The 23,667-nt window shown below is 43.8% G+C and overlaps 1 protein-coding gene across 1 annotated transcript in view; it reads right to left on the reverse strand.

Annotated features, from left to right (window-relative positions):
• Positions 1-5,079: 5,079 nt before the first annotated feature.
• LOC137658825 (RNA pseudouridylate synthase domain-containing protein 1-like) overlaps positions 5,080-23,667 on the reverse strand; it is a 44,116-nt gene continuing 25,528 nt past the window's right edge. The window contains exons 4-6 of the mRNA XM_068393899.1: positions 19,919-20,162; positions 19,110-19,229; positions 5,080-5,737 (exon numbers count right to left, since the gene is read on the reverse strand). Of these exons, the coding sequence (XP_068250000.1) occupies positions 5,418-5,737; positions 19,110-19,229; positions 19,919-20,162 (684 nt within the window). The 3' untranslated portion in view covers positions 5,080-5,417. The remainder of the gene's footprint in view (positions 5,738-19,109; positions 19,230-19,918; positions 20,163-23,667) is intronic.

Below are 23,667 nucleotides of genomic sequence, written 5' to 3' on the forward strand. Positions count from 1 at the left end.
TATTTGTTCCTACACGAAATACAACCCCTTATCATATAAATGGGTTTACACCGTTGCTGTTTGGCTAAGATGGCTAGGATTACAATTAATGAAATCGTGGGATTCGGGTAACATTGTATGGTTGCTAGTATCCCACCCACTTAAGGTAAGAGCAGCTGGGTCAGCTGGATTCGTGTCAATTAACTACTGGCAATCGTTCTAATCAGACATCGCCTTTGACTCTGTCCACGCTACTCTTCACGCTTTTTCTCTTACAGTGCATTTATGATTATGAGTGCGTACAGGTGAAGGATGCCTGATACGTTATAAATCCTCCTCCAAAGAGGAAGGATCATGATAAGGCTGATAAGCAGCTTTGTGAGCACACTTTGAAGAGGTAGTGTGCTGACAAGGAACCTTGTGAAAGTGCTCCAAAGAGCTAGTGTGCTCTGGAGGAGGATCTCCTCAAGGACAATGTCTGGAACTGCTGATGAGAGGTACTAAAAGTAGCTTGGCGGATCTAGAAGTCCCATGAAGATCAGGATGGAGGATGCCAGAGATGCCATCGATCTTCCTCCTTAGAGGACAAGGTTAACATGTAACCTTGTGAGCACGCTCGGAGGAGAATGGATACTCTGGATGAGGAATCCTCCTGAGGTGGAAGCCCAAAGCTTGTAGCTGAGAAGATCTTCGAAGTCGCCAGTAGGACCTCGTCCTCCATGAAGAGAAGCAATGAGGAGATCCTGAAGCATCTGGGGAATGTCCCTGGCAGGAGAGGAACAAGAGCACAGCTCCTCGTCTTAAGCACCAGAGGTCTACTCCTCCCACAAAATCATGCTGAGGAACCTGGGAACTCTCAAGATCAGTTGTATTGTGCTTCAGGATCTATCTTCTTATCCGTCACCAAACAACTGTCACTGAAAAAAAAAAGACTCCCCTCTGGAAGAAGATATTCTTGTATCCGACGGAGAAATGAGAAAGACTCCCTACCTCAAAGCTTGTCAAAAGTTTCTAATCATACAACTACCGGCTCATCAGCGGCAACGTCTCTTGGGACATCTTTAATCGTTTGAGAAATTTGGCCGTCTCCACCAGAGATTGCTACAATGTTGTCTGAAGTGCTGCTGGTCACCAGCCACCGATCCCCACCACATTCAGGTTCTGGTGGAACAAGGAGTGAGGGACGATCTCTCGTGGTGGCTCAACAACAAAAACTTCACCCTAAGAGTTCCACATCAAGTTTCTGCCTCTGCCTCCGCCTCCAGAGATGCTGCTGTCCACAGACACATCCAAGGAGGCGTGAGTGTTGCACCTGAGAAACTACACCCTCTCGGGATTATGGTCTTAAGAGGAAATGGTCCTGCACATAAAGTTGTTGGAAATACAAGCAGCATTCTAGCACTGTAAACTTTCAAACTGTTTGATAGGGCACTCAGCAGCATTGAGAAGCAACTACACTATGGTAGTAGCCTATGTTAACAAACACGGAGGAACTGTGTCAAAATGGACCTGAAAATTAGCACATACTTGGGCGTTCGACGGTGCAGTAGAGCTATCAATAAGGTTCATTCCTGGCAAGAGGAATTTACTGTACTATCCGACACGCTCAGCTGTAGAGGTAGGGGGTAAAAGCAAAGTGATCCTTACAACCCTGTGTGGAAGAATGGCTTCTTGACCATTCGGGGATTCCCATTGATCGACTTGTTCACTACCCGACTGAACAAAAAGCTTCCAAAGTTTTTCTCACTGATTGCAGATTCATCGGCAGATATATAGGATGCCTTCCAACATCTCTGGGACCACCTGGATGCTTATCCCTTTTCTCTCTGCCTATTACGTCGAGCAATCAACAGACTGTTGATGACCTCAAATATTAGGATGGTAGGTCCCAAGTGGCCCCCTGCTGAATGGTTTCCAGATCTACTAATACTCATCTTCAAGGTACCAAGAGAATTACCTCAATAGATCGTCCACCTCTGTAGCACCATCTGCAGTGATAACATAAAAACTTGATCTTGGTGTCCAGAAATTTTGCAAAAATGCTGACCTTTTGGTCATCCCCACCCATTCAACACCTCTAGAAATACATCCGAAAGATAATATTCGTTTAGAGAATCTTGTTCTTTCAGCTTCACTGAACTGCTAGGATGTTCGATCTTAGTGAAAACCGATGTAGAAGGATATCTCCTTCAATTCTTCCAAGTCTGTAGCATTTCTGCTTAACCTATAAATAGGATAAATTACATTTGTTAAACTACAAATTTTAAAAGTAATTTGTAGTTTTCTTAGCCATACAAGCCAAGTCATTAAAATGGTTCTACTCCGTTGCTGTTTGGCTACAACCAAAATTAAGATAATCCTAGGATACTGGTAACATTGTAAGGTTGCCAGCAACCCACCCACGCTGGGTAGGAGCGGCTGAGTTGGCGGGATTCGCATCACTTGCTCATTGTCAAGACTTAAGGGATGGATGAGGCGGGGCATTTAGATTAAATGACTCGGGGGTTTGTATAGACAAAAAAATTCAAATTATTTTTCAAATTTGTAGTTAGTTCTTACAGGAAAGGAAAACTACTGTCATTTAAATGGGAGTCTTAGCAGGGAAGAGGTCTCCTGAAAGATTTGAGTGTCTGCCTGACTCTTGACCCAAAGGATAATAATAAAGACAATCTCAACCAGCCTGTATGAGAGGCAAGGTTGAGATATCAACCTCATGAACAAAAGGATAGTGACTTAGTCACATCCCTAACAAGTTTGTGGTTTTGTATGAACAATATAGAATAAAATTCATTATTCAAAATTGAAAAGTCACAAAGATACTCTTAACTGCATAAGTGGGGTTCTGTGCTGATACTTCCAAGGAAGGGATGCTCGGAATCGAAGAGTAAAGAAATAATTCATTCTTCTCTCTTGCACTCTGATGCTGAGGATAACTAATGATTGTGACAAAAGGTTAACTGTCCTCCAAAGGCATAAGTCTCGGACTATTTGCCATCCAACTACCACTGGGTCCAAAGACAAAGTATCCAGTGATCTGTGGGTGCTGTCTTTTAAGTAATATGTGGCAAAGGTGGTTTGTCTCTTCCAAACTGAGTGGTTCTTGCTAATGCTAAGGTTACGGTAACACCACATGTCATAAGCTTTGGGAGGGGCTCAGTCAGCGCTTCTCCCAAAGATTTGTAAGCTTTAATTATGACTTCACATAACCAGAAGGATGTGGTATTTTTTATTACTGGGGAGTGATCCTGCATCGGGGAGCAGAAAACTTCCTGATCTATAAAATCTGAAATAAAGAGGCTTTCTTCCAAGCTAAGAACACTCGTGGGGGGAGATGGAGACCTGTTAAGGTTTACATAAGCTGGTGAGACTAATGTAACTATTAACTTATCTTGCTCTGGCTGGAAAAAGAGCTGAAGCGAAAGGATCGCGTTGCTAGCGTCGGCCATCCCGAAGATATCTCCCCTTGAGCAGAAGGATGCTGACCCCATCTTTCTTTAGGTACTTGCGTGTAACCTGTATCACTGTGTAAGATTTTGGGTTTACTAATAAGAATGGGTGATAGCATATCTACAAAATCATTAAGTTGCTCAAAATGGCCGTCCTCTTTAGGTATCGGATTTTTAAGAAACTTCAATAAAGTCAGATCTGAAAGAGAAAGATTAGGATTTGGGATGGAAGGCTTCCCCTTCTTGCTCTCAGCAGAAGAAGCAGAAGGGGAACGATCCCACTTGCCCTTCTTCTTCCGACGACTGCTGTACATCTTTTACGACACCATTCACATAAAATGGTCCACTTCCAAGAAGACAGATGGAGAGGCCCATCATACCAGACATCTAAGCATTCCCTTGTGATAAGCCTTTCACAAGGAGATGCTGTACAGTCTCCAACCGGAAAATGTAAACTACTTTATGGTGTGGAGGTACCTCTGAAGGTGCAACTGACAGAGAAGTGTGTTGAAGGGGCACTTTTCTTGGGAGCTTGACTTAACGTTATGACACATTGAGATCCCACACGAATTGTGGTCAGCTGGGAGCCATCTGGGTCATCCTGAGACCTGGCATAATCAACACTAGATTGATTGGGTTGCAAATCAAGTTGAAAGGTGTGAAAGGCATAGGTGTACAGGTGATTACATGGGTGTTGGACAGTGTCTTCGAACACTTCACAAGGTTTTGAAACAGAACTCCAGAGTTTCCTTGTTCAGCCAGGTCGCAAACAGGTTGACAGCCAGTGATCCCCAGAGAGTAAGAAGCGTTTACGATGAGCGAGGAAAGAACCACTGACCAACCTGTATCTGGGAGCTGTGCATGTCTTGCCAAGATTGAACCTTGCTGACAGGTCTACAGCAATGTTCACTGCCCAGGTTTGCACCTACTTTGTCAAGTGGCAAAGATTGTACAAGGTAATCCCTTCCTGCTTGTTAACCTATTCCATGACAGTAGTGTTGCTCATCAACACTACCGAGTGTCCTACCAAACTCTGTTGAAAGGCTTGTAGTGCTAAGAACATTGCACATATTTCCAACAGGTTGATATGTAGATGCTGTTCTGGGAACCAAACCCTGAAAGCACTTTATTCCTGTCTGTACCAGTTTCAGGAAGTCTCTACTGTTTAAAGGCTTAAAGGCCGCTCATGAATGGCAGAGGCAAGGGAGAGTGACATTGTCCTAGCAAGCAGGAAAATGCCCTAGAGACTGACATATTATATCATCAGCACCCAAGCCCCTTCTCCACCCAAGCTAGGACCAGGGACCAGGGACCTATAGGCTCCCCCAAACCCTCCAACCTTAGCTCACAAGGATGGTAAGGTTGCAGATAGTAATGGCACTAACGAGTCTGAGCGGGACTCGAACCCCCGCCTGGCAAACACCAGGCAGAGACGTTACCAATCAGGTCACAACAACTTCTGAAAATGTTCAATGATAAAGAAAAAAATGTAAAACTTTTTTTAAATGTTCAAGATTAGAAGCATTCAACCAGCAAGGATAATTTCTTACAACTAAGTAACCATGTAGAATTAAAGAACTGATATCCCTTCATGTTTAAAATGGAAACATAACCTCTGAGGTTAAATATATGGTAGAATAAAATATAGACAAGCGTTAGTAAAAATGTTTAATAAATAGATAACATTAACAACTTGTTTTATCACAGATGATAGGCTTGAGCACTGTATTCTTGTAAAGGTAAAAAGCTTATTTTGGTGGTACATAAGCAAAATATATCTGTAACTTGCTTGTTATAATGAAGTTGATATCAAAAAGACAAAAAACCTCTTTATTAGTTTGTAAATTACATGACTATATACATGAACAGTATATATTCAACATTTACTCTACTGTTAGATGTTGAAGAAATATCCATCATGATAACAAGCATCACAAAATTTCAAAGTAATTAATATATTTGAAATAATCATTGAATACTTCAAACATCAGGTTACTTTTTATACCATTTTTTACCTAACTTTAATTTCATAAAAGTTTCTTCGTTTAAAGTATTCAGTGTTTCTACAACAATCCACTTATTTTGAGGATTATCTTCTGTGAAAGGATCATCTGTTTTCACATCAATGTGTTCGAACTCAGTTGGCGCAACAAGCCTAAAGGCATGAAGAAACATTCGATAAGGAAAGAGGTCGCGACGATTCGAGTACGTGAAGTCTCCGACAATCGTGTGGCCGGATTCTGAGAGGTGAACACGTAGCTGATGCCTGCGACCTGTGATTGGCTTCAGTAGAAGCTTTGTTGCTGGATAATCTAAAAAAAAGAAAAAAAAAGAGATTCATCATGAAAAGCACTAAAACAAGATCAATATCTACAAGCAAAACATTAGAAATCCATCCATCCATATACCAAGGCACTTCCCCCAATTTTGGGGGGTAGCCGACATCAACAAAGAAACAAAACAAAAAGGGGACTACTCTCTACGTTCCTCCAGCCTAACCAGGGACTCAGCCGAGTTCAGCTGGTACTGCTAGGGTACCACAGCCCAACCTCCCACAATTCCACCACAGATGAAGCTTCATAATGCTGAATCCCCTACTGCTGCTACCTCCGCGGTCATCTAAGGCACCGGAGGAAGCAGCAGGGCCTACCGGAACTGCGTCACAATCGCTCGCCATTCATTCCTATTTCTAGCACGCTCTCTTGCCTCTCTCACATCTATCCTCCTATCACCCAGAGCTTTCTTCACACCATCCATCCACCCAAACCTTGGCCTTCCTCTTGTACTTCTCCCATCAATAGTTAAGTTTATTCAGCATATCAGTTATCAAAATTTTCTGGATGAATATCAGCCAATTCATTGATATGCAAATAATAGTTTTTGCCAGCATAATGTATTTCAAAGCTTATCAAAAGTTTGTATACTAAAAAGTTATAAAACTTTTAATTATAAAAAAGTCTTATCTCAAAATTTTGCAAAAAAGTAGCCAAGAGGCCTCATATAAACCTTACAAGCTATAAGAATTATGTTCTTTGTATTTTTTATTCATAAATTTTGATTTATGAATTACACGCTACTTTTTTCCACTGTTCTAACTTTGAACAACTATGATAAAAATGGAATTTTAATAATTAAATTTAATAATTAAACTACTATACTCATCTGATGTTCATATTGCTTTGTTCTTGAAGCCGGCATATTAACGATACCCTTCCAAAAAATAAAAATCTCCCTTCAAGAGGCCACACACCTTTTACCCATCGATTGTCCTGTTTTTAATCTTCAGAGGACACATTTAATCCAGGACAAACCTTTTGAGATATATACTGGGGGAAAATTGTAATACCCTGAACTTGAAAAATTTGGTTTATATCTAAAGTTTTAGATAATTTTACTAATTTATTTTTTCAATCCTTTTAATCCCTTCCTATTTGGCATTTAGATGTTATTGTATAAAAGTTATAAGTTGAAATTATACCAAATGTTATGAGAGGATAGGTATGATTGATTAATTTGCATTACACTGAATGGTCTTAGATGCCCCAGTGCTTGGCTTAAGCCTTTAGGTAGGGTGTCCTTCCAGTTTTCCTTGGGAAAGGAGAATCTTCTTCCTGAGGGGAGCTTTTTATTTCAGATATGATATTAACGATGCAGCCCTTCTTAGGACTTCAAGAGGTTTTATCAGGGAGTGGCTGGTGCAGGCATTTCTTCAAGCCCTCCCCCCAAAAGAGAAGTTGCTGCCCCTGCCAGAAAAATCATTGGCTCTTCTGCGACCTCGACACTACTCTCTCAACTTACTCGGAGACCTTCATGGGTGTTTTTTTTCCCAGGTGCTCTTCTCTTGAGAAGTGCCAGTCTTCACCTGCTCCTCCAGAGGATCTTGCCCTTCCAGGATCTGCAAACTACTACTGAGTACCTTCTTCAGCTCTTTGAGCTCTGGTCTTTGCCAATGCAGGAGGTCTCCTCCAGAGCACTTTAGCTCCCTGGAGTGTGCTTGCAAGGTTGCTAGTCAACCTTTATCTGATTCTTCCCCAGAGGAGGAGGATCTTAGATGCCTTCACCCAGACTCGCCCCAACCAGACACGCTTCACCTAAATGCACCCTGCCTAAACACACCTCGTCCAGGAGTTCTCTTGCGCGTCGGTGCTTCAAGCCTTGGTTCTCATAGAAGCAATTCTTGCAACAAGCCTCGCTATACGTGCCACAGATGTGCCTCCTTTATAGGTGCATCTTCTAGTTTACAAGCCTTCTTTATAGGCATGTCTTTCAGTGTTTACGGGCCTCTTTTAAAGGCGCGTCTCTCTGGCATGCCTTCTCTACAAGCATGTCTACCAAACTAATAGTTTCTGGGTCTTAGCAATGAACTATGGCAAAAAGACAAAAGAGATGGTGAGTCCCATCCCTCCAAGTGACAGACAAAAGACAGCCTGTGAAGCTCTTCTACTCTCTTTGTCAGTGCTAAGACTTGCAAAAAGACAGACTTGATGGTAAGATCTGTTTTAAAACCATGTCAGGAGAGTGCTTGTATGGTGCATGTGTAAGACTTCAGGAATGGCAGAATTTCTCAAAGCTCATTGCAAGTATAGACAGGCCCCCATTAGCAAGAGATATCCATACCCTTTAATCCAAAGACATGGCTGAAGACTCCACAGTTGAAACTGAGAGGAGATACTCTTGATGAAGGTAAACTTTGAAGCACTGTACACAATTTGCTGAAGCTATGTTATGACTTGAAATATACTCCTACTGCAGAAGACCCCTTTTCCAGATCTGATAGATGGCTGCAGAAAGCTGTCACAGGTATCCATACACCTCCCTCAAAGTAATGTGAGATAAGCCTCTTTCTCAGGAGAGATGCTGAATTGTCTACACATTTGAAGTGTGAAGGGCTTCATGGAACTGTGGTACATCTGAAGGTGCTACTGAAAGAGAAGAGTGGACCATGGCAGTATCTCCTTTGGGAATCTAATTAGAAGAACTAGTGAATCGGGATACCACTTTGCTTGGGAGCATCTAAGAGCTACCAGGGTCATCAGGAGACCCGACGTAGTCAAAACTCAACTCATCTGGCAGCAAATAAAATTGAATGGGAGAAAGGCATTGGTACCCAGGTGGGACCATGAGTGCTGAATCACATCTCCAAACTCTGCTCAGTGGTCTGTGGTGGGGCAACAAAGCATCATGAGCTTAGCTAGGTGGCCAATAACTTGATCACTGGTTAGCCCTCCAATGCAATAAACCTTTTCACCATGTAAAGATGTATGGAACACTGTCCCTAAAACTTGCCCATGAAAATTGAGCTGGTCTGCTAAGATGTTCTTCCTGCTCATATTGTACCAAGTTGATAGCTCTACAACATGGTGGCCACCCAAATGTGGAATTGCTTCGTTAACTTGCAGCAGGGCAGGGAAACCTTATTGCCTTGCTTTTTGACATGGGCCAGTACAATCCTTTTATTGCTCATCAACACAACAGAATAATTCCTAAGCACTTAGAAGTACCCCTTCTACAATACCCATCACAGAAAAGGTCCACCTCTTAGGAAGGCAGCTGCTGAGGTTCATCATAGGTCCCCAGTCAATTAGGCCAATACAATCTTTTTATTGCTCATCAACACAACAGAGTGATTCCTCACTACGCTCTTAGAAGTACCCTTTCTAAAATACCCATCACAGAAAAGGTCCACTTCTTAAGAAGTCAGCTGCTGAGGTTCATCATATGTCCCCAGTCATCTCCTAAGCAGTCCCTTGTGAAAGCCCTTTGCTCGGAAATGCTGTAAAGTTTTCAATCATGAAGGGCTGACTACTACACTGATTGGAGGTCAGTATGAGGGTGGAGCTGACTGAGAAATGTGTGACAAGGGATAGTCTTTTCATGAGGTCTGAACATGCTCACAGATTGGGATCTCACTTGTCTTGTGGTCATCTGAGACCTAGTGTGATCAACACTCAGTTAATATGCTGACTATGAGGTAGAAACAAGGGAATGGCGTAGTACTACCGGTGGTCTGATGGGTGCTCAGAAGCATCCTAAAACACTGCCTGGGGGTGTGGAATTGGAAGCAGAGCACTGGAAGTTTCTTGTTTCACCTTATGGTGAACAGATCGATGTCCGGTGTTTCCGTCATGCAATCATGTAAGAACCCTTCTAGACCTATAACCTGCACCTTGTGACTCATTGTGTCTGTTAGAACATTCCGAGTAGAGGTAACAAGAGCGTGAGGATCTGAGTCAGGTCAATGCACCGCACCGTTTCTCTTTAACAAGTAAGCGGAGGAGAGATCGTTCGGAGTCCTATGCTACTCCTGTCGATCAGTCTTCATAAACTTCTTTGATGATATCTTTTTCTTGTTCATCGAGAAGTACCAGCATCTAATGAATCTATGAAAGATGAGGCAGGGGAGGAGGAGGAACTACAAGTGGGATGTCAAGAATATACACTTCTTGTCCATCAGCAACAACTCTTCCACAGGGTAAGTGGCCACAGGGGATTCTTCAAAGCAGCAGAGAGAGCTCTAGCTGGTGTTACGTCCATCGGTGCTTCCACATGTGAAACAGGAGATAGGAAGATACAGCAGAGACAGTCTCAAAAACTCATCAGCAGTAAAATCTTCTGCCAATGGAGCACCATAGATGTAGAAGAAAGATCGACATCCATATGTCGTTGTTGTCATCGTACAGCTCCAAATAGAAACAAGATGACAGTAAGCAGCCATGACCCCACAACAGGAACAAGCACAGTATGAGGTTTAAGGCGGGTTTGCACAGAAACCTGTCACACATTTATGGTTTATCCAGAAAATAATGCTAACCTTTTATTCTTCCTTTAATTTATGCCTCGAACACGACAGTCTGTCTGCACATTTACCCATTTCTTTAAAAGAGAGAAAGCCAGAAATTGAAATAGCCAAAATTAGGGAGGCAGCAAGATTATATCTGTACTACTTGAGGCCAAAGTCAAAAGGGAGTGTCTACCTGATGGACAGGTGGGCAATGCTTCCCCATCCTGTCAATGGCCATTCCATTCTTGGCTGAGATCATAATCTTATTAAAGGATGATGGTTTGTATTTGTGTAGGAACAAATATCCATTTGATATATTCTCTCAATTACAATCTATCACTATTACCCAACTTCAGAAGCAATATGTCCAAAATATGTTATTTTCATTAGTAAAATAAATTTTTGAATATACTTACCCGATGATCATGTAGCTGTCAACTCCGTTGCCCGACAGAAATCTACGGTCGGGATACGCCAGCGATCGCTATACAGGTGGGGGTGTACTCACCAGCGCCATCTGTGGTCAGGTACTCCAGTACTTCTTGTCAACAAGACCTCAATTTTCTCCTCGGTCCACTGGTTCTCTATGGGGAGGAAGGGCGGGTCCTTTAAATCATGATCATCGGGTAAGTATATTCAAAAATTTATTTTACTAATGAAAATAACATTTTTCAATATTAATCTTACCCGATGATCATGTAGCTGATTCACACCCAGGGTGGTGGGTGGAGACCAGTACACATGTTAACAAAGAAGCTAAGTATCCCGTATTTCATTTTATTAGTTATTCAAAATAACAATATAAAATAAATAAGTACCTGGTAAGGAAGTTGACTTGAACCATTACTCTGCCTTTAATAAGTACGTCTTCCTTACTGAGCGTAGCGGTCCTCTTAGGATGCTGAACGACTCTTAGGTGCTGAAGTATAAAGGGCTGCAACCCATACTAAAGGACCTCATCACAACCTCTAACCTAGGCGCTTCTCAAGAAAGAATTGACCACCCGCCAAATCAACCAGGATGCGGAAGGCTTCTTAGCCGACCGTACAACCCAAAGACAACAATAAAAGTAATCAAGAGAAAGGTTAAAAAGGTTATGGGATTATGGGAATGTAGTGGCTGAGCCCTCACCTACTACTGCACTCGCTGCTACGAATGGTCCCAGGGTGTAGCAGTTCTCGTAAAGAGACTGGACATCTTTGAGATAGAATGATGCGAACACTGACTTGCTTCTCCAATAGGTTGCATCCATAACACTCTGCAGAGAACGGTTCTGTTTGAAGGCCACTGAAGTAGCCACAGCTCTCACTTCATGTGTCCTTACCTTCAGCAAAGCAAGGTCTTCTTCCTTCATATGAGAATGAGCTTCTCTAATCAGAAGCCTGATGTAGTAAGAAACTGCGTTCTTAGACATTGGTAGCGAAGGCTTCTTAACAGCACACCATAAGGCTTCTGATTGTCCTCGTAAGGGTTTTGACCTTTTCAGATAGTACCTAAGAGCTCTGACTGGGCAAAGTACTCTCTCCAATTCGTTACCCACCAAGTTGGATAGGCTAGGGATCTCGAACGATTTAGGCCAAGGACGTGAAGGAAGCTCGTTTTTAGCCAAAAAACCGAGCTGCAAGGAACATGTAGCCGTTTCCGATGTGAAACCTATGTTCCTGCTGAAGGCGTGGATCTCACTTACTCTTTTAGCTGTTGCTAGGCATACGAGGAAAAGAGTTTTTAATGTGAGGTCCTTGAAAGAGGCTGATTGGAGCGGTTCAAATCTAGATGACATCAGGAACCTTAGGACCACGTCTAGATTCCAGCCTGGAGTGGACAACCGGCGTTCCTTAGAGGTCTCAAAAGACCTAAGGATGTCCTGTAGATCTTTGTTGGAGGAAAGATCCAAGCCTCTGTTGCGGAAAACCGTTGCCAACATACTTCTGTAACCCTTGATCGTAGGAGCTGATAGGGATCTAACGTTCCTTAGATGTAACAGGAAGTCAGCAATCTGGGTTACAGTGGTACTGGTTGAGGAAACTGCATTGGCCTTGCACCAGCTTCGGAAGACTTCCCATTTAGATTGATAGACTCTGAGAGTGGATGTCCTCCTTGCTCTGGCAATCGCTCTGGCTGCCTCCTTCGAAAAGCCTCTAGCTCTTGAGAGTCTTTCGATAGTCTGAAGGCAGTCAGACGAAGAGCGTGGAGGCTTGGGTGTACCTTCTTTACGTGAGGTTGACGCAGAAGGTCCACTCTTAGAGGGAGAGTCCTGGGAACGTCGACCAGCCATTGCAGTACCTCTGTGAACCATTCTCTCGCGGGCCAGAGGGGAGCAACCAACGTCAGCCGTGTCCCTTTGTGAGAGGCGAATTTCTGAAGTACCCTGTTGACAATCTTGAACGGCGGGAATGCATACAGGTCGAGATGGGACCAATCCAGCAGAAAGGCATCCACGTGAACTGCTGCCGGGTCTGGAATCGGAGAACAATACAATGGGAGCCTCTTGGTCATCGAGGTAGCGAACAGATCTATGGTTGGCTGACCCCACAGGGACCAAAGTCTGCTGCAAACATTCTTGTGAAGGGTCCACTCTGTGGGGATGACCTGACCCTTCCGGCTGAGGCGATCTGCCATGACATTCATATCGCCCTGAATGAACCTCGTTACCAGCGTGAGCCTTCGATCTTTTGACCAAATGAGGAGGTCCCTTGCGATCTCGAACAACTTCCTCGAATGAGTCCCCCCCTGCTTGGAGATGTAAGCCAAGGCTGTGGTGTTGTCGGAGTTCACCTCCACCACCTTGTTTAGCTGGAGGGACTTGAAGTTCATTAAGGCCAGATGAACCGCCAACAACTCCTTGCAATTGATGTGAAGTGTCCTCTGCTCCTGATTCCATGTTCCCGAGCATTCCTGTCCGTCCAATGTCGCACCCCAGCCCGAGTCTGATGCGTCCGAGAAGAGACGGTGGTCGGGGGTCTGAACAGCCAACGAAAGACCTTCCTTGAGAAGAATGCTGTTCTTCCACCACGTTAGAGTAGACCTCATCTCTTCGGAAACAGGAATTGAGACCGTCTCTAGCGTCATGTCCTTGATCCAGTGAGCAGCCAGATGATACTGAAGGGGGCGGAGGTGGAGTCTCCCTAACTCGATGAACAGGGCCAGCGATGAAAGTGTCCCTGTTAGACTCATCCACTGCCTTACTGAGCATCGGTTCCTTCTCAGCATGCTCAGGATGCACTCTAGGGCTTGGTTGATCCTTGGGGCCGACGGAAAAGCCCGAAAAGCTCGACTCTGAATCTCCATACCCAGGTAAACAATGGTCTGGGATGGGACGAGCTGGGACTTCTCTAAATTGACCAGGAGGCCCAGTTCCTTGGTCAGATCCATAGTCCATCTGAGATTCTCCAGACAGCGACGACTTGTGGGAGCTCTTAAAAGCCAGTCGTCTAAATAGAGGGAGGCTCTGATGTCTGCCAAGTGAAGGAATTTCGCAATATTCCTCATCAGTCGCGTAAACACAAAAGGTGCCGTGCTTAGGCCAAAGCACAGGGCTTGGAACTGGTACACAACCTTTCCAAAGATGAACCTCAGGAAAGGTTGGGAGTCTGGATGGATGGGGACGTGAAAGTATGCGTCTTTCAGGTCTAACGAGACCATCCAGTCCTCCTGCCTGACCGCTGCTAGGACCGACTTCGTCGTCTCCATCGTGAACGTCTGCTTGGTGACATAAGCATTGAGCGCACTGACGTCCAGCACCGGTCTCCAACCTCCTGTCTTCTTGGCTACCAGGAAGAGACGGTTGTAAAAGCCCGGGGATTGATGGTCCCGGACTATGACCACTGCCTCCTTTTGTAGCAAGAGCGACACCTCTTGTTGCAACGCTAGCCTCTTGTCCTTCTCCTTGTAGTTGGGAGAGAGGTTGATGGGAGATGTAGCTAGAGGGGGATTGCGGCAGAACGGAATTCTGTATCCCTCCCTCAGCCACTTCACAGACTGAGCGTCTGCACCTCTGCTCTCCCAAGCTTGCCAGAAGGTCTTGAGTCTGGCTCCTACAGCTGTCTGGAGAGGAAGGCAGTCAAAACTTGCCTCTTGTGGACTTGGACCCCTTCTTGGACTTGCCACGGTGACTGTCTGCACGGGTACCTCCTCTGCTGGAGGTTCTGCCACGAAAGGGCGGGATGAACCTGGAAGCAGGTGTATCAACTGCTAAGGGGCGGTAAGGTTTAGGCACGGAAGGTAAGGTCTTAGCCTTACGTGCAGAAGAAGCCATGAGGTCATGCGTATCCTTCTGGAGAAGAGAGGCAGCCATCCCCTTAATTAACTTCTCCGGAAACAGACACTTGGAAAGAGGAGCAAACAGCAACTCTGACCTCTGGCAAGGGGTGATACCAGCAGATAAGAAGGAGCACAGATGTTCTCTTTTCTTGAGGATCCCTGATACATAAGAAGCCGCAAGCTCGCCAGACCCATCCCGTATTGCCTTGTCCATGCTGGACATGATCAGCATGGCTGAGTCCTTGTCAGAAGGGGAAGTCTTCCTGCTTAAGGCTCCCAGACACCAATCGAGGAAGTTGAATATCTCGAAGGCACGAAAGACTCCCTTTAACAAGTGATCAAGATCTGAAAAGGACCAGCAGATCTTCGAACGTCTCATAGCCGACCTGCGGGGAGAGTCAACCAGACTTGAGAAGTCGGCCTGGGCAGAGGCAGGAACCCCCAAGCCAGGTTCCTCTCCCGTGGCATACCAGACGCCCGACTTAGAAGCCAGCTTGGGAGGAGGAAACACAAAAGAGGTCCTTCCTAGTTGCTTCTTGGACTGCAACCAATCCCCCATAACCCTCAAAGCTCTCCTTGATGATCTGGCGAGAACAAGCTTGGTGAAGGCAGGCGCGGTAGTCTGCATGCCCAGAGCAAACTCGGAGGGAGGAGAACGAGGGGTTGCAGACACAAAGTGTTCAGGGTACAACTCTCTGAACAAAGCAAGGACTTTGCGAAAGTCTAAGGAGGGTGGCGAAGACTTGTGTCCTTCAACATCAGAGTGAGGATCATCTAGATGAGCAGCTTCATCCTCAGAAACCTCCTCACCCGACAGGTGAGTTGTAAGAGGCAAAGGCAGAGCAGCAAGCTGAACGGCTGAATCCTGCAGAACGGGTGCATGCGTACCTGCGGATCCATCATCATGCCTCTGCTGGACAGACTGTGAGCTGGCAACAACAAAAGCAGAGGGCCGGTGAGAGAGAGGGTCTGCGGTGGGCTGAGGAGCATGCGGTGTGGTATGCAGAGCATGCTGTAAGGCATGCGGCTCATGCTGCATGGCATGCGGCTCATGCTGCATGGCATGCGGCTCATGCTGCATGGGATGCGGCTCATGCTGCATGGTATGAGGCTCATGCTGCATGGTATGCGGCTCATGCTGCATGGGATGAGGCTCATGCTGCATGGTATGAGGCTCATGCTGCATGGAATGCGGCTCATGCTGCATGGTATGCGGAGCATGCTGTAAGGTCTGCAGAGCATGCTGCATAGGCTGAGGAGAATGCCGCATAGTGCTGGAACCCGGCAACTCCCGATGCGGCAGCTCACGCATGTAAGCAGAAGGTGCAGCACGAACATGCGTCTGGCAGTGAGGACTGCGCAACGGTGGAGGAGCTCTCACAGGAGGAGGGGTGTTAACCTTCTCTGCATGATACTCCTGCATAAAAGCCGCAAGCTGAGACTGCATAGTCTGCAGCATGGACCACTTAGGGTCTACTGTGGTTGGAGCAGAGGCCTGTTGAGGGACCACTCTACCTCTCTTGGGAGGTGTGCAGTCATCAGATGACTGCGGCGAGTCCGAACTGACCCAGTGGCTACACCTGGGCAGTTGGACTAGCTCGGAAGGGACTTTACGCTTGAGCGGTCGTGAGACCTTAGTCCACCGTTTCCTCCTGGAAACCTCTTCCACAGACGAGGAATGTAAGGGCTCATTCGTCTGGGAGTGGAAGGGACGATCCTTAGCAGATACGTCCGCAACCACTGAGGATACATCTGTGCGCCGATCAAGGCCTGCCGAACCCTTTGGTCCTTCGACATTGCTTCTCCCCTGGGCTTGGGAGCTTGCAAGAGGTCCCAGACTGGGAGGACGACTGGCACGCACAGATGCATCCTCATGCGCAACACTGACACTGACACTATGCACAGCACTAGCACTAACACTTCCCACTGCACTCTTCGCTTTCAGCTCTCTGACATCTGCCAAGAGCTGATTGCGGTCACTAACCAATGACTCCACCTTATCACCGAGAGCCTGAATGGCACGCAACATATCAGCCATTGCAGGCTGAGCACTCGTAGCAGGTTCGGGGGTCACCACCACAGGGGAAGGAAAAGGTTGAGGGGCATGGGGAGAGGAAATATCCAAAGAGCGAGAAGAACTCCTCCTATCTCTCTCCTTCTCTAACCTACGAGTATATCTGAGGAATTCATTAAAATCGAATTCCGAAAGCCCAGCACATTCCCCACATCGATCTTCCAATTGACAGGATTTTCCCCTACAATTGGAACATACGGTGTGAGGATCAACAGAGGCCTTCGGAAGACGCCTATTACAAGTCCTAACACTACATCGCCTGTATTTAGGAACTTGGGAATGGTCAGACATCTTGAATTTTAGAAGTAGTCAAAGGGGGAATTCCAAAGTAAAGCAAAGATCGTTAACCAATGAATCAAATTAATATCAAAAGCTTGCTAAGCTAAGGCTAAAGCTTCCTGTACAGCGAAGGCTAAATTTCAGAGCAAATACTTCACCAAATCGTGAACAAAAGACTCCAAAATCAACAGCGTATCCATGTAGGTCTTGCCGGTGGCACGACAGAGGAAAAATTGAGGTCTTGTTGACAAGAAGTACTGGAGTACCTGACCACAGATGGCGCTGGTGAGTACACCCCCACCTGTATAGCGATCGCTGGCGTATCCCGACCGTAGATTTCTGTCGGGCAATGGAGTTGACAGCTACATGATCATCGGGTAAGATTAATATTGAAAAAATGGGTATTCACATAGATAATCACAGCACAATTGAAAAACAAAAGCAGCAAGCTCTACCAATTCACAAGGTCTAATTAATTATTCAGTCTTCCATTAAATAAAAAAATCATTGATACAAAACTAAATGTTTATTAAGGTTTATCCAGAAAAAAATGCTATCCTTTTATTCTTCCTTTAATTTATGCCTCGAACACGACAGTCTGACTGCACACTTACCCATTTCTTTAAAAGAGAGAAAGCCAGAAATTGAAATAGCCAAAATTAGGGAGGCAGCAAGAGTATATCTGTACTACTTGAGGCCAAAGTCAAAAGGGAGTGTCTAGCTGATGGACAGGTGGGCAAGGCTTCCCCATCCTGTCAATGGCCATTCCATTCTTGGCTGGGATCATACTCTTATTAACCCTTTTACCCCTAGGCTATTTGGAAATTTCCAACCCTTAACCCCCAGGGGGGGTATTTTTTTCCCAGCACATTTTGCAGTATATTTTTTTCAAATTGCTCTAATAGCCTTAACTTTTGTCATAGAGAGGTCAGGTTGGTCTCATTCTCTTGGAAAATGCCTGAATTTTCTCAAATAATTATAAAAAATATGAAAAAAAAAAATTTATAGCATTTTTTTGCAAGGACGTACCGGTACGTCCATGGGGGTAAAGGGATGGCTTTTGTGAAACGTACCAGTACGTCCTTTGGGGGTAAAAGGGTTAAAGGACGATGGTTTGTATTTGTGTAGGAACAAATATCCATTTGATATATTCTCTCAATTACAATCTATCATTATTACCCAACTTCAGAAGCAATACGTCCAAAATAATGGGTATTCACATAGATAACCACAACACAATTGAAAAACAAAAGCAGCAAGCTCTATCTACCAATTCACAAGGTCTAAGTAATTATTCAGTCTTCCATTAAATAAAAAAATCATTGATACAAAACTAAATGTTTATTAACCCTTTTACCCCCAAAGGACGTACTGGTACGTTTCACAAAACCCATCCCTTTACCCCCATGGACGTACCGGTACGTCCTTGCAAAAAAATGCTATAAAAATTTTTTTTTTCATATTTTTGATAATTTTTTGAAAAGATTCAGGCATTTTCCAAGAGAATGAGACCAACCTGACCTCTCTATGACAAAAACTAAAGCTGTTAGAGCAATTTAAAAAACATATACAGTACTGCAAAATGTGCTGGGAAAAAAATAACCCCTTGGGGGTTAAGGGTTGGAAATTTCCAAATACCCTGGGGGTAAAAGGGTTAAAAAGTTTAACCAGATAGGAAAAATTCTGTCTTGTGTAGTTGGTCAAGTCATGAAAGACACATTTCTGTATTTAGGGTATTACTTAAATGACAAGCATGGTTAGGCTATACTCTCAACACTTTTCACACCTAATTGAATGAAAATGAACAGTACTTATTAGAGATTCAAAGGAAAATTAATATGAATTAAGTAATTTGCTTAACAAAGCAATTATTAATATTGAACATAAAATAAAGTAATAAAAAAATATCACAAAACTTCTCCATTCAGGCTAATTGTTAACCCTTTTACCCCCAATCTATTTGGAACTTTCCAACCCTTAACCCCCAGGCGTTTTTTTTTCAAGCACATTTTGCAATACAGTATATATACAGTATTTTTAAATTGCTCTAACAGCCTTAATTTTTGTCATAGAGAGGTCAGGTTGGTCTCATTCTTTTGGAAAATGCCTAAGTTTCTCATAAAGTTATCCAAAATATGCAAAAAAAAAAAAAAATTAAATAGCAGTTTTTTGCAAGGACGTACTAGTACGTCCATGGGAGTAAAGGGATGAGTTTTGTGAAACGTACCAGTACGTCCAATTGGGGGTAAAAGCGGTTAAGATCCAATCTTTCATAAAACAGATAACTTACTATCATATATTCCTTTCTGGAGCACCAAAAGGCGGGTATGAGCTGCTTTACATCGACCAACATAAGGACTTAATGGTGTTGCCATTCTAATTCCTTCCCAATCTTCACGAATATCATTACCTTTTAAAGAAAAACAGCAAGGATTCAGTATTCAGGTATGTTCTCTATAAATTACCCATAGAATAAAATAAAGATAAATCAATCTACCATGATTAAATGGCTTGGTATTGCCATACAATGACTGACCTAACAATTAAAACAATTCCCATCTTTTGTACGTGAATGTGTCCCAAAAACTTATTTTTCAACACCAGATCAACATTATGTACTGTACAAGGATTTGAGACTCTTAGATTTACAGTCAGTAGGTTTGAAATAACTGCATTCTTGTTAACAGACTCCATCTGACTGCTTCATTAACTGGTCCAAACTGACTGGATTACTGTTAGCTATGCCTCGATACAAAGGATTTCATAAAAGTATCCTGATTTTGATGCAAAGGCTTTCATTAAGGTCAAAATATTTGTAACATATATGAACACATTTCCACCTACTATTGTATATTAAACCAAGGATCTATATAACATGTCATTATCATTCATGAAGTTGAATTCCAATACTTAACCACCGGGGGACATTTGAAACCTAATTTTCAAAGTGTCTGAACAACAAGACAGATTTATACTTCATCTGAAAAATAAAAGATTTATACTTGATCTGAACAATAAAACAGATTTATACTTAATCTGAACAACAAAATAGATTTATATTTGATACTACACTTATTTAATCTTTGAAAAATTACTCACCAATTGGAAGATATACATCGAGCATCTCTTTCGATACATGACCCCTGACAAGAGCTAAGTAGTATTTATCAACTCTTTTATGAACAAAGCACTTGGTGATAGCTCCGGCAGCTTTCTTATGAACAGAAATGCACATCAGTCCACTGGTAGCATAATCTAGCCGATGGGCAAACATGAATTCATGGCCGAGCTTTGGATTAGCCAACTCGGGAAAAATATGTCGCAACTGAGTTTGCACAGTTACCTGTAAATTAATTCACCAGTCATACAAAATAAATATAAGGATAGTATTCAAAAATTGTTTATAAAGCTACTGAAATACAAATATACACTGATATACCTATAACGTGAGACTAAAACAATTTACTATATGCTAGAATACTCAGTGTTTTAAATTATTTCATCAGCATCATAATATTCCACCTATTCATTAGCACAAAGTCAGGAAGCTTTCAAAACAATCCAAAATCCATTCAAATCTAAATAAAATTCTCTATAATAAAACAATAATGCACTACAGTACTCATCTTTTGATGCCATTACATTAAATAACAGCAAATTGTGAAAATAATTTGCATTTTTCCTAACTTCACAAACCTAAGTCATTTATATAGATGATTCATCAAGTGAGCTAGAACAGCCAATGAAACGTAACAAGGTATAGTTAATAGGTTGCTCATGAATGACAGAGGTAAGGAAGAGGGACAGTGACAATGACCTAGCTAACAGGACAGTGCCTAGAGACCAACCATACAGTATATACCTATGCTCAGTACCCAAGCCCCATCTCCACCTAAGTTAGGACCAGGGAGGGCCTGGCAATGGCTGCTGATGACTCAGCAGGTAGTCCTATAGGCTCTCCCAAACCCACCATCCTTAGCTCACAAGGATGGTGAGGTTGCAGACACTACAAGAAACTATCGAGCTTGCGCGGGACTCGAACCTCAGACGAGACGAGAGCCTCTCTAGAGGGACCCCCTTTGTCAGATCCTCAAGAGAGTGGTGGAGAAGTAGGGTGGAGCAAGGTTCGCGCAGAACCTCGTAGTACCTGCTCTGGTGGACACCCAAAGGTGGGAGGAGTTTGGCAGAAGAGAGTTTTCCCCGAGATGAATTTACTGATCTTTCCTAATTTCATGTTCATATTCCTCTTGGAGGAGTGCTATTATCATTATTGCACTTGTTCCTTTTACTTTGTGCAATGATTCAACATGATCTAAATCCTACCTGTTGGTCCTATAGTGCTACCTCCACAGTCCTCTTCAGGAAGGGTGAAGGACAGCTTGACACCGATTCATTCCAAAGAGCAGTGCTATTATTTGCTCCAAGTTACTGGGAAAGTGCTATTCAACTGCATCCATTCTCTTTAAAACTAGATTGGCATACAGATTGACTGTCTAGTGAGTCAAGAACATAAGAACCTTTCCTCTAAGCAGCACAAGTCTGAGGAACTTTGCCACATCCGTAAGGGTTACTAATCTCAAAGAACTTGGTAAGTTCAGTATATGGGATCAGTGGTCAGCCCCAGATAGCACCTAAAATGAGGCAAGAGTGGTAGACTCCACAGTCATTGAATTTGAGAACAAAACATGTTAACTAATGCATTAACTTGATCCAAGGAAAGGTGTCTTTCAGCCCACAGACTGAAGGGTTGACCTAATGAGGAGTAAGACCGTTCACCTCTGGTACGTAGCACAGTATTTACTTTGTCTAGTGACCAAAAGAGGCATAAGCTTTCTAGAGTGACTAGACCAAAGTGAGTTCTCAGACCCAGAGATCTAAGACTCCACCTGGCCCGAGACCCCTCTAGATAGCTCTGGTCTCGGTAGTTCAAGGGAGGTTCGAGCCCCAAAGGAGCGCTTCGCTGCTTTTCAACAGCAGAAACCATCAAAGGCAAGGGTACAGTGGTTCCCTCACTGAAACAATTGCGCTCACAAATGATATCAATGACCACAAAATACTGCTAATTCTCTGAGTTCTCTATATCTATAAGGCTCTTCCACATTTAAAAATTCATGCATATTCTCATTCCCTAGAGGGAACAAAGACTCCGCAAACTACACTGGGGACTATTCACTCTGCAACATACCCAGTATGTTCCTCTATAACTAACAGGAGCTTGTTGTTTGAAAGCACTCTCAATCAAGGATCAGTCATGAGCAAGGGTAGGGGTTTGCTCCCTGCCAAGAAAGCACATGGGGGAGGAGTTGTGAGACTGCCCCATCTTTTCCCTTCTTGTTCCAAAGAGCCACATGATAGGGGATAGGCATGAGTAATCCTACTCTGTTTTGACAACAAACTTACAAGGTGAGAACTCTCAATCCTCTTTTACCTGGCCTAGGGTATCAGTACTTGGTCCCAAGAGGGACTGAAAACGCTTTTTAGAAAATAAAATTGATCTGTCTGTTAATCTATCTATATATAGTATCTAGCTATACAATTGTATATAGGTCTAGACATGGTTTTATTTTAATATCTATAACCTTCATTTAATTTTTGTTATAATCAATACAGACCAGATTTAGGTCTTGCGCCAAAAAGTCCTAGACCGGTGGTGTAACATAGGTGGCTGCTACACTGGGCCCACTCTCTAGTACACTACAGTAATTCATGAGGTACTGGTCACCAGATAATCACCAACACCCTCTCAAAAAAGGAAAAACTTGAACACGCTTTTCTCATTTTTCTTCCTGAAGTAAGAAGTATGATCAGACAAAGAAGAGAAGGAAGAGGTGGAGGAATTAGAGGAAGAACACCAACATTTTTTTTTTTCCCTTTCCATAGAGGTGCTAAGGTTCATCAGCATTAACTTCAACACTAAGGTTGACAGGCACAGAGTGAACATCGGGCATATTTGCTGTCACTGCTCGGTCCACAACATCATGTGCTGACACTAACAGAAGTTGTACATAAAATGCAAAAAGAGAGAAAACGTCACCGTCATCATCGACAACGGATATATCGGGTGGCGTGTCTTAGACCCACAGACGATTGAATCCTTTGTTGGGGGAAGAAATCACTGCTGTATGCACTGAACCATGCTTGCTTGGTAGAGGTTTGTGGAAGATTGGTGCAGGTGCCTGGACATGTGCTCAGCCACCTTCCCTGAAAAGCCTCTGCCTCCAGGCGTGAAGCTTCAGGAAGGGGATTCTCCCATGGGGGACACCACTGTGTGGCTGCGTCATCAGAAGGGGTTCTGGAGGCAGAAACCTTGGAACCTGAACCAGCAGGGAAAGGTCTGCGTACCACTCTCTGCTTGGCCATGCCAGAGCTATTAGAGTTAGCTTGCAGTTCCAAGAGGTCCTGAGTTTGTTGATCACCCTTCTGAGCAGGCAAAAAGGTGGAAAGGCATATGCGTCCAGGTTGTCCAAAGAATGTTGAAGGGCGTCCTGGATCGCTGCCTGATGGTCTGGAACTGGGGACCCGTAGCTGGGAAGTTTCGCATTCAGAGAAGTGGCGAACAGGTCTATTGTGGGGAAACCCCACAAAGCTATTACTGTCTTCGCTACTCGAGGATCCAAAGACCATTCGCCACTCAACACTTGGTGATGCCTGCTCAGTTGATCCGCCACGATGTTTCTCCGGCCCGGAATAAACCTGGCTGTGAGAGAAATGTTGTGACCTTCTGCCCACTGGCAAATCTGGACCGCTAGCAGACAGAGGTCTCTTGCCAGAGTACCCCCTTGTTTGTTGAGGTACGAGACGGCTGTGGAGTTGTCGCTCATCACCACCACCTCTCGTCCTTGTAGATC

Source organism: Palaemon carinicauda, chromosome 1 (genome assembly GCF_036898095.1).
Source record: "Palaemon carinicauda isolate YSFRI2023 chromosome 1, ASM3689809v2, whole genome shotgun sequence".
NCBI classification, from domain to species: Eukaryota; Metazoa; Arthropoda; class Malacostraca; order Decapoda; family Palaemonidae; genus Palaemon; species Palaemon carinicauda.